Genomic DNA, 11,832 nt, shown 5'->3' with positions numbered 1-11,832 from the left:
ATTTTGTTCTACAGCTAAAGTTTTGTTTTTCTTTTTTTTTTGTCCTCCTTTTTTTATTTGCTTCCTTTTGCATGGATCCGTTTCATGCGGAGCGTTTTGTTGCATTTCAATCAAACTCAAGATAAAATTGATGTTGGTTGTAATTCATTTAGACCACTGGCAACACGTACGAATATACATGATGTGGATGATGGTGGTGGTGCGCATAGTGGTGCGGCTGCGGCGGCGGTGGTTGTGGGTGAATGGTCGCGCTGCCGGGTCAAGTTGCTGTCGGCGTCATCAAAAACTGCTGCTGCTGATGGTGATGATGGAGTTGATGATGCTGGTGGTGATGGTGGTGCGGTTGATGTTGTTGTTGTTGTTGTTGTTGCTGCTGCTGATGATGATGTTGCTGCTGCTGCTGCTGATGAAAATGTTGTTGTTGTTGTTGTTGCTGCTGTTGTGTTTGGTGGAGATGCATTTGCGTTTGTTGTGGCTGCTGTTGCATTTCGCGTTCTAGTTTTTTAGTTAGCAAATCATGCCTTGATTCCATACCCGCTCCTCTGTAAAATAGAATAGAAAAAGTTTTCATCCAATTGATTAGCAAGATTGGCTTGGTAGATGGCTGGATGGTTGCTGGCAACCATGATATGGTGCAATCCACTACACAACATGCTTTCAATTATGGGTGGGTGCTCAGTGGTGCATAGAAAATTTTTGAACAACTCGAGTCGAGTTAATTTCAGAGAAAGGAGTCAGCTTTATCCGTCCGTCTCATTCACCGTTGTCCAAGCCACTTTTATGGCTTCAAGTTTTATGCAAAACTTTTTCCCTACTCCCTACTTTTCACGCCTCTTACATCGTGTAACTATGCTCCCCACTCTTTTACACCTCTTCACGGACCCTCTACTTCGGATGTATGTACATGTAAACGATTTAAATTGATTTTCAACAAGCAAACAGCTAGCAAGGAAAAAAAACCATAATAACGAAAACCCCTTAACAATCTTCAAGCAGCAGCTCCGAAGCACTGATACCCTAACGGATGCGGACACACCTTTATCATACCGATCATAAATTCATACTCGATATATACACGGATGTATTTAGGCCTCTTAAACGCTTAGATTACAGTGGATACAAAAAGTTTGAAGCAAGATTTCATTTAACTTTCAGGCGAAGCGTAAAAATTGTTTAACGCCGTCTACCGTCTAGCGGTTCTGTATGGTGGGTGGGCTGGCTTTTTGGTTTAGAGTGGTGGCCATAAGGGTGTGCCAAGCGTATGTTTTGCATTTTTTATAAAGTTTTTTTTTTCTTTTTGCTCGACTTGTTTGCTGTTGTGATCGCTCGTCACGCTGCTTTTTCTTGCGCAAAATTGAAAATGAGAAAAAATGAAATAAATTTATGTGGTCTTTTAGCATTTTAAAAACGTGCACACACACACACACACACATACACACACACACACGAACCAGCACCAGACCCGTACACTCACATTTAAGCATGGCTAAGGGAAGGCTGGAGAGGCTAGGGAGGTAGAGATTGAGGTGCAAAAAGTAAGAATTATTCAGTGGCTAAAGAGAAGCTTGCATTTAACTAGCAGGATGTCTGAGCGGGCTACCACTTCAGGTTGCTATATGAAACGAGTATCCTTCTCACTCCTTAGCTGCATTCATCCCCTTGCCCTCCATTTAATATGTGTGTGTGTTGTTATCGTAAAGTCAAGTGGTTTAGGGCTACTATAACTTACTAGCTCCTACTTTTTTTAAATGTTTTATTTTTTTTTCATACGTTTTAATTTGTATTCAAATGCTAACTCTTCCCAGTTATAAGACCAGCCCGTCTACACACCCAATTGAAGTTGTGGCAATGTGTGAAAGAAAGAGGGAAAACGAGACAACTGAAGTCTAGTTTTTAGATTAATCTATGAGACGCAATCTTTCATTCCATCTATTCCATTAATCCATTGAATTTACGTAACCCTAGTTTATATAATTAGATATATGTATACCCAAACAACCCTAACTTGTCAATTTGATTTTTAAGCAGTTTTATAGGCAACGTGCAAGTATATATACATTTGTATATATTTATGTATGTATTGGTATTTGCATATCTACAATATACTATATTGTGTATATAATTTTGAGAGAGGATAACGCCTAAGTCGTATACCCCTTATTTGTATGTATGTATTTGTCCTTACTTGTTGTTGCTGCTTGGCTGCTTGTTGTTGTAGTTGTTGTTGTTGTTGTTGTTTGTGGTGGCATGCAAAATAAACGGGCAAGCTTAACAATAACAATTTGCAATTTTATAAATAGTTAATGGGGTTGTATATATAATTTGTTGATGGTGTTGTTTAAAGGGAAAATTTGTGGGTTGTGGAGTATGCGGTAGGGCAAGGGATTACAATATAGATACACACACACTCACACACACTGAAAGAAAGATATGAACTACATGTAGGCAGTTAGGTAAGTGGGAGGCATGCCATATTACTTATGATACATTTGCTTTAGAAAGAGAACACAAAAAAAAAAGGATGCTACAAGGCTATAAAGACCGCCACCAACCCTTTTGTGGGATGTTTTGTGTCGGCTTAATCTAATATTTATGCGATTACTTTGTAAAGGATGGGGAAATTATAAGTGGGTCAGCAATTAAAGTGGTAGAAAGAATAAGCATATTTGTGTTAGATAGATAGATAGGCAATACATATACATAGAGGAAAGTTTCTTGATTCATTTTTTGTTGCTCATATACATACGTCTCTAAAGAGATGATTTTGGTGGTGCTGATTTGGATGAAGTTGGTGGTGCTGAAGTGAATTAACAACAACGTTAGAGGTGGTGGTGCTGTTGGTGGTGCAAAGAGAAGATGCGACCAATTGCTGTTGCTGTAGTTGCTGTTGTTGTTGCTGCTGCGCCTGCTGCTGCTGTTGTTGTTGTTGTTGTTGGTGCTGCTGATGGAATTGAAGTTGTTGCCGCTGCTGTTCAAGTGCGGATGTTGCTGCTGTCAAGATGTTGCTGTTGTTGCCTAAAGAATGAAGTGGTGCTACTAGTGGTGGCGGAGGTGGTGGTGGTGGATGGGCAGCAACTAGCATATTACTATTACTGATATGATCTATATCCAAACCTCCGCCATTCAGCATAAATATAGGATGAAGCTGTGCTGGCGGTGGCGCTGCGGCAACTGCTGCCGCTGTCATGCTTGCTGCCGATGATTTGGGATTCATCATAAGAGCAACATCGTTCAACATTTTGGTCTTGGCGTATTCAATGCGTATTGATCCACGATCCGAGCTAAGTAGATACTTGCCCTGCAAATGCTGCATGGCCTGAGCAGCGCTTGGAGCATCTTTGAATTCAATAAATGCCACTGGACTGGTAATATTGCTGTTGATACTGTTGGCGTTGGTGTTGTTATTGTTGCTGTTGCTGTTGGTGCTTGTTGAATCGACTATGTTGGCATTGGTATTGGTATTTGCATTGGCATTGGCATTTGTGATAATTGAAGAGTAGGACGTTGAAGTTGATTTGGTTGCAGTTGAAGACAAAGTCAGAGGCAGAGTAGAAGTTGTGATTTGGTGCATACCTTTTGTGTGCATTCGTAGGCGACAAAAGCCAGGCATACTGTGCATTATATATATTGTTTTGTTGTTGTTGGATATATATGCGTTATATATACGGTATATAGTAGTCGGTTATCATGTATAATACAAGTGGTGATAGTAGTGGTTGGTGATGGTGGTTAGTGGTGATAGTGGTGGAGCAACAAATGAACCAAATAGAGAACACAAAATTCGATTAGTTACGTTCAAGTGGGAAATATTAGTTACTTGGTGGTGGTTGTGTTGGTGGTGTGTGGTTGGGTGCAAAGGCTTAATAAGGCTGTTAATAGGGTCTCAGGTGGGTGAGGGGCATTCAATTACAGGATTGGGATTTGGAATTTACCTAGAAAACACCTCCTTTAGCTCATGCTCGGAAACAAATTGTCCCAAATTGGCCACAAACAGCGTCGAGCACGGCGCATTGGCTGCTATCTGGGGATTGCCTGGATGTGTGGCATTATTCGTAGATCCAGCTGGACTCGCCAGTGCTGGGCTGGATAAAAAATGATGATGCGAAGCGGCAGCGGCGGCAGCAGCAGCCCCTTGAGGTGGCCCTGTTGGGTTAGAAGAAGCGGCAGCGGCGGCAGCAGCAGCTGCCATGTGAGCCATAGCAGCTCCGGGATGTATAGCAGTTGCAGTGGTCTGATGATGTGGTGGCATAGCGACTTGAGTCTACATTAAATTGGTAATCCGTTGATTTAGACATTGTTAATTACACATTTAGTGGGTCTTACTCTACTCACTTGATGCATAGGCTGCTCCATTACTTTGTCTGTATTTAGTCAGAGATAGGAGCGGACTGGCACCTGCGGATGCAGTGCCGGATGTACAAGTGTTGCATGCTGCAGGGCAGCAGCTCCGGGCAGTTCAGCGGCAGCGGCTGCTGAATAAGCTAACGGATGATGCCATAGCTCTGGTCCGCCCGGAAAGAACGGTCCACCCAGATCTGCAGAGTCAAAGTTAACAGAAAAATATATATGAAAAAATGTAAATTGGATACAAGAGAACATAACGAAAACAATTGTTTAAAAAAGGTAAACGATATAAATGTTTACATTTTATATCACTAAAAACAGTTTTCGAGACTAATCGCAATTTTTCAAAGTTTGCCGTCTAAGTCTTTTGTTTTTTTTGTTTATTATTGAGTTTATCAAAAATGACTTTTATTATTATGTTTGTTGTAAAATTTGAAATGTGATTAAATATAGTTTAAAATTGGGACTCCAATTGATTAGCATTTGCAATCCATACCTAAATATCTGCTGCACTTTGAGAAGTATTTGACTTGTGTTCTCTTTGTCTGTTTGTCGCTGTGTATTCATGTATGTATGTGTGTGTGTGTGTGTGTATGTGTGTTCTTAACAATGTTTTACAAGTGATCAAAGTGCAGTAGTTGGTTGTTGTATACTTATAGAGATATTTAAGGGCGAAATTCAAGTTTGGGCGTTTGATAAGATTTTAGTTTTGGAATAGATAGATATATAATAGAGAGCATACATACATACATATACATATATGTTATACGATAGATGTACATATATATATATTTAAATTAATAGTTTTCGTGTGTGCTTAAAGCAAGTTTTAATTAACATATCAACTGCTTAATTGTTGGATAGTACGGTGTGTGTGTTTAGTGTGTGTGTGTGTTCGGTGTATGTCGATAGTAGTTAGGTAGTGCCTTGGCGTACGCGTTCGGTTCGTACCATATATAAACCATAATTGATATCGATAATTGTTATAAATAGTTTTATTAACTACATACATAAACCATACAAACAAACAAAAAAAAAAAAAAAGAAAAAAAAGAAATTGTTAAGTGAACAAAAAAAGAAATGTAGCAATTTTGTTTTTTCCCTTTGTTAATTGTTAATTGTTCTTTTTTCTTGCTTTTTTCTCTTTTTCTTTTTCTTTTTTTACTTACGTCCTGTGAGTGGGTGCATCAATGCAGGATGTGAGGCTGTTGTCGCTGTATTGGGCTGTGGTTTGGGTTTGCTCACTTTCGTGTTACTCTTGGCGAATTCCAAGCGAATTGTTTGGGGCATATCGGGATCGAAGCGTACACCCTGCTGTAAATGATCAAATCAAGATACAGCGGTTTGTATTTTCTATATTTTTGTTCATTTTTGTTGTTGTAATAATTGACAGATTCATTGATTTCTATTTTAATTATCAATTCGCCAAAAAGTAATTTAGAATGTCGCATAATAGTGACAAGTACAAAAAGAGAGTGAAATGGTGGCAAAGTTTGTTGTCTTTCGTTCATGGGGGAAAGGCACAGAACTCAAATAATTCTTGTGTTTGCAAAAACGTTTTTTTATTTATTCTAATATTTGTTGGTTTTGTCGAGAGGTTGTGCCTGGTGAACAATGCTAACTAGCACTGGTCGCAGATAAATACGGAGTCTGGGTGGTTCTGATGAACATGAATGATTCGAGGGTCTATAAATTAAAAACTAATGAAGAGGACTCGTGGCAGCCCTATGGAACATCGACTGTGATCCAATCTAAGTAAACTTCGTTTTTGTAATCAATTGAAACTAGAATCTAGGGATCTATGGTGCTGCGGGAGTACAGGATTGGGGAATAGAAATGGAAGTTAGTGATATGGGATAGCGGATACACATGCACCAGCGACTTAATATCCAGGGTTTTGATTTGCTTTGGTGCTTCATCTGTTTATCTTGCAGATAGTTGTTTCATTTATCTTTTGCCGCAGATGAAAAGTGTAAAAGTGTGGTTGTGAGTGTGATATTGTGTGTGTGTGTGTTTGTGTGTGAATAGAAGAGTTTCTTAGAGAAGAGAGGGCGATGCATTACCGAAGAATAGAAATCAATACAAAGGGAAGGGAGATAGAGTTATGTTGAACAAAGGAGAACAGCTTTGGTGAGTGTCAAAATTGATAAAGTTCTTTCAAGCTGGTGTATTTATTGTTGTTGTAGTTGTAGTGGGTGTGGATACAAGATTTACGAAATAAAATATATTGAACAGCTGGAGGGCCTAACAGTAAGCCAGGCAATACTAGTCAAATTATTCCTCTTTTTGGTTGCTTGTTCTTTATTGGTTTCTTGAGTGCTTTACAATTGAAGTGAAATACCCAGAACTCTTTAAAGTCGTTTCCACTTTCATAAACTAGGAAAAAATTCTTTTAAAAATGATCATTCTCATTACGAAATTTATTCGAAAATGGTTTTACTTAGAAATTTATGTAAACTAACGTCGATAGGGTAATAAAAAATTTAATACAAATTTCCAAGCTCAAGATTATAGAATGATCGTGTCTAAAATTGATTTTTTCCTATTACTGTGTCTATATATTTTCTGAAAGTCGCAAAACTTGCTAAATTAATTTAGTTGGTGTTGTTTAAAAATACTTTTAGGGACAATCAAAGCGAATTCACATTATATTTACCTGCAAATCCTGTTTGGCAGCTTCAGCTCCTGCTCTAGTATGGAATGTAACAAAGCCCACAGGCTATGGTATGGGAAAGGGGGAAATACATTTATATATTTGTAAAGGAACACAACTCTTATTATCCAGTTAAACTTACCGAAGCAGTTTTACCATTTTTACTAGTCACTTTTAACAGAGATCCTTCGTAGCCCTGTTAAAAGAAATGAAATTTAATTAAAATCGGTTTCTAAGCATTGCAATCGATGGATGACTTACTTCATAGGCTCTAAACAGCAAATAAAGTTCACGCGGCTTGGCATCCATGGGTAAACCGCTGACGAAAAGTGTTCGCACCTGTAAAATGTGAACAAGAAAAATGAGATTTAGAAACCGAATTTAGAATTAAGAATTATGAGCTTATGTTTGGTTGGGTTTTGTTTGCTTCTCATCTAGTATAGTGCGAAACCAATTTCCTATGATTGTATAATTAAGTTAAAGCTGTCACGTTGCCTGCCCCCCATACAAATAACCTTAGGCCTCATCCTCTTGGCATTCTCCTAAAAAGTTCATGACACCAGATATGACAACGTCCTCTTACCCATGGCCCCCACATGAGCATACACACACAGCACACACACAAGAGAGCATTCTGATAATGAAACCAAATGGAATAAGCGCCATAAACGCTGAATTCATTATAGCAACGGCAGCGACGTGACGCAAAGTGTGGGAATAGTATGTGGCCCAAGGAATAAAGGAGAGGAGAAGCGGTTGGTTAGCGTTGCTTAATGAGTCCCGTCGAGCTGACAGCTTTTTATTTTTAACACCTAGGCAAAAAGTGTGTGTTGGGGATAAAAAATGAAAGAAAGATATGGAAATGGAATGCCACAAGGGATCCTTGGATGTTAGACAGGGATATGGTTTTGGTTTTTTGGTTAGTAAGTTCTTTGTGATGGTGGCATCGTGTTTTAACATTCGTTCGAAAAGACTTTAAATTTCTATGTGTAACAATTCTCTCTCCCTGCCATACTCTCCCTTTCTCTCTCAATATGTATCCATGCGTGTGCTAAAATTAAAACGTGTTTTATCAAGGATCTATCATCATCTGCTGTGTTTATAAGGTTATGATATACAGGGGAAAAAATGACAATGTTTTATGCAGAGCCACTTTACGAAACGGCGAGGAAAGGTGGGGCGAAAGGAGTCCAGTTGTTCCGGGAATTAATCCTAGGAACATTTTTAAGTGCAGACAGCAAAAGCAACTTCTTTATTTTCTCCTTCTTACTCTTTTGGTTTGGCATTTTACAAATTAATTAGCAAGACTTTTGTTCAGGGGACGAAAAAGGGAATAACTTGTGCCATGGTCAGTTAAATAGCAATTAAAATTAATTTCTATGCATTTGGCTGTGCGGTTAAAATTTCTTTTGGGGTAGCTAATTGGAGGATGACCCATTTTACTATGTTAATTGTGAAGACGACCGGACGACGAGAAGGAAAAGGTAAATCTTGTGTCCACTGGAATGCTATTGCTAAGTAGACAACAATTTTTAAGAGTTCTCGTAGTGGGTAATTTAGAAACTAGCTAAACATTTCTTGTCTGCACATTTTCTTTAAAAATCCTTTAATAGGAAAATCGAAAAAACTAAACGCTGTTATCAAATCGAAATCACGAGGCTTGTAGCTTTTTTTTTTTATTAATATTTCTACTTAGTTTTAGCTCGGATAAAGAATCTATATTTTCTTTGCCTGGTAATTTTCGTACTGTGCAGGAAACCACATAAGTTAGTTAAACTAACTCAAATCAGCCATGAACATGACTTTTGGTCTAGCCCTCCCATTTTAATTCGTTCATTCCCCAGTACTTGTTTATATGTTTTTCTTGTTGTGGCCATTGCGGATAGACATTCAGCATTTTGGCAAACATAAAACCAACAACAAGAACAGTCACAACAACAAAAACTGCAGCTGCTGCTGCTGCTCCAACTTCCAACTTCAACTCGAGTTTACATATCTAGTGACATTATATTGGAATTTCTGGTTAAGTTAGAGCTGGATGTGAAGTCAGAATTGCTGTTGGAGTTGGAGTTTGTTATGTCTGTGGGTGTGTGTTCTTGTTGCCAAAATCCATTTAAATACACGTTGCTGCTGCTGGTCAACCTTGCAACTTGGCTCTGATTTTGGCTTTTTCATTCCCCATATAAGACCCAGCCAGACGCCGCCGCCCTCTCGTTTCGGTATGTACTTTGTGTATATTTGCCATTTGTGGTTTGTTTTGCTGTTGTTGCCAAGAAGTTAAATTTTCGCTATTCTCTGTCGTATCTCCACTTCCTCTCTTCTGACCCTGCATCTGGTTGTGTTTTTGCCGCAATGTGCAGTTTCTCCATCCCTGTAATTTGTATTGTCTGTGTGTGTGTGGCCAAGTCGAAGTTTATTATCCAGTCTTCGAAACTTTGTTTATAATTATGACCGATTCCAATTGTTTACCGTTGCTTCTCATGAATTTTCAATCCACATTGAAGTTGTCTTTTAGGTAATTTTAGCATTTCAAGCGAGTCTTGACTTACAATAATTAGTCATGACACTTACCCACATACACACACGCACAATTTCGACTTGATAATGGGTTTATGTAGGCGTGGCAACCTTAAAATTCTTAGCTCAGTGCCAAATGTGTTAGCAACTTTTCTCATTTGCATATAATGAATATACATATACATATAAACATGCAAGTATTTGTGTGTTTGTTGATATTTATCATTTGGCGGCATCTCTTACAAAAATCATTTGCCAAGTGCAACTTTTTATAAATAGCTTACAATAAATAGTTTATAATTAATATGCAAAACTAAATTGCGATAACATTAAATACTATATATACTATGTATGCATATAAGAGAGACAGAGAGAGAGTAACACAGTTTTTTTTTATTTAAGAGCTTCAAAAATTTACTTGTTAAAGTCCAATTTATCTAGATTTCCCAAGAGAGAAGTTCGTATTGAGGGGAAAAACTTGAATAAAGCTAAGCAATTTTCCATAGAAACACTGAATTACACGTGACTTGGAACAAAGATTCCTTTGCTATGTGAAGCATTTTATATCATAAATTGTTGTTTCGTTTCATCCATCCTGCTTAGCAAATTTAAAATTGATAAAAGGCAAAAGCATTGAAAACACTCTTAGAAAGAAAATCTACTTTTCCAGCTGCGCTGCCAGCCAATTAAGTCAAGCATTGAGTCAACTAAATGGCCCCGAGGCCGAAACTTGATGTTACAATTTGTTGTTGCCATTGTTGCCTGCTGCTGCTGCTGCCGTTGTGTAGCCGCTAGTTGTTTGCTTATTTAGCTATGCTTGCTTTTTCTTTTTGCTTTCGTTTTTTGTATTATTTTTAATTTTTTTCTCTTTTGCTTTGGGCTAGATGCGGTAGTTTGGAGGGGGAATGGCGAAAGCAGCTAACAAATCTTTAAGTGTGCCGCAACAGAACACAACAGAAAAGAAAGAAAGAAAGCTTGGGAGGCAATAAGAGAGAGAAAGGACTTTTTGTTGCTGCTGTTGCAGATGCAGTTGCCTGTTTAACAGAAAACTATTGTTGTTTAAACAAAGTCTGACTCGGGCCAAATGAGTAAACCGAAATGAATGGAATGCATGCGGCTCCGCAGGTGCAGAGGGGTGGAACAGAGCTTTGGTTCAGTTTCTGGGTTTCTATGCATTTTGCATGCAAAATGTGAATAGATGTGGGAGTCTAACCTATAGAGAAAGAGAGAGAAGGAGTCCTGCACTGCAGCGAGAATAACAAGAGCAACATGAACGGCAGCAGCGGCAACTTCAGCCCGAACAAAGTTGAAATGTTTTGTTTGCATTTTTCGTGCCTTTTCTTTTGGCTTTTCTTTGGCAAATATCGCGAGTCCTTCTCTTGTTTCTGGCACGTCTGCCTCTGCATCTACCACCGCTCAATTAAGTCTGGGTGAGATTTTAATCTCTTGGCAATCTTGTTTTGCATTTCTTTTCACTTCTGGCATAGAATTCCTACCTATTGTTCATCTCTCACTCTCAATTGTGGCAATAATTAGCGCTTTTTGCTGTTATCCATTTCCATTTGATTTAATATCTACCTCCAGACTCTGGACTTGTTCCACTTTTTAAATCCTTAAGCTTTCGCCCAAGCTTACGAACAAGAAGAAGGCAAAACTAATATTTTAATTGCTATGCAAACAACAGACAGATACCTAGTCCGAGGGAGGATGGGAAGTGGAATTGGGTGGCATTGGGGAGAAAGTTTTCCATTTTCCTCCTCTTCCGGTTTTCTGCTTATTTTACAAATTAGCCAAAATATCAGAGGACAAATTCGGCAACTGCTAAACCAAGTGAGGAGAGAGAGAAAGAAAGAGGAAGAGAATAGCTGTAGGCCACAGTCACGCCCCCCTGACACACCCAGCTACCCACCCGCACGCTGGGAATTGCCATAGCCTGCAACTTTTGATTGCATATTATTTGCAACACACACATTCATACACTGAATGTCAAAAGTTGGCTGCCACTAGAGCAAAAGCAACTTGTTTTGGCTAGATAGTTCCAACCAAAGTTGCTGTTGTTGTTCAAAACTGAAATTTATGTAACAAAATGAACCCAGAAAACAATTCTTCGACACTGAAACACAACACGAAGACCTTCCCGTCACAATGAGACGCTGTGGGGCGAGACATAAAACTAGGTGGCCAGTTAAGCTTATTAAAAATGTTGCCTCCTATGTGCATTAATTTATTACTCATAATAAATTCATATGCAAAACTTCGAAGTCAACTTGAACAATTTCGAGAAATGCAATATTTTCACATTTTAATAATTAAAACTC

At 38.6% G+C, this 11,832-nt stretch overlaps 1 protein-coding gene across 1 annotated transcript in view; it reads right to left on the bottom strand.

Annotated features, from left to right (window-relative positions):
* Positions 1–249: 249 nt before the first annotated feature.
* The window catches only part of cpo (couch potato), a 45,127-nt gene continuing 33,544 nt past the window's right edge, over positions 250–11,832 (bottom strand). Inside the window, 8 exon segments of the mRNA XM_068299145.1 lie at positions 250–542; positions 2,747–3,611; positions 3,933–4,261; positions 4,333–4,535; positions 5,514–5,658; positions 7,001–7,063; positions 7,140–7,193; positions 7,259–7,336. Coding sequence (XP_068155246.1) covers positions 516–542; positions 2,747–3,611; positions 3,933–4,261; positions 4,333–4,535; positions 5,514–5,658; positions 7,001–7,063; positions 7,140–7,193; positions 7,259–7,336 — 1,764 coding nt within the window. The 3' untranslated portion in view covers positions 250–515.

Source organism: Drosophila tropicalis, unplaced genomic scaffold (genome assembly GCF_018151085.1).
Source record: "Drosophila tropicalis isolate 14030-0801.00 unplaced genomic scaffold, ASM1815108v1 contig_878, whole genome shotgun sequence".
Taxonomy (NCBI): Eukaryota; Metazoa; Arthropoda; class Insecta; order Diptera; family Drosophilidae; genus Drosophila; species Drosophila tropicalis.
This window is presented reverse-complemented; position numbering and strand designations above follow the sequence as displayed.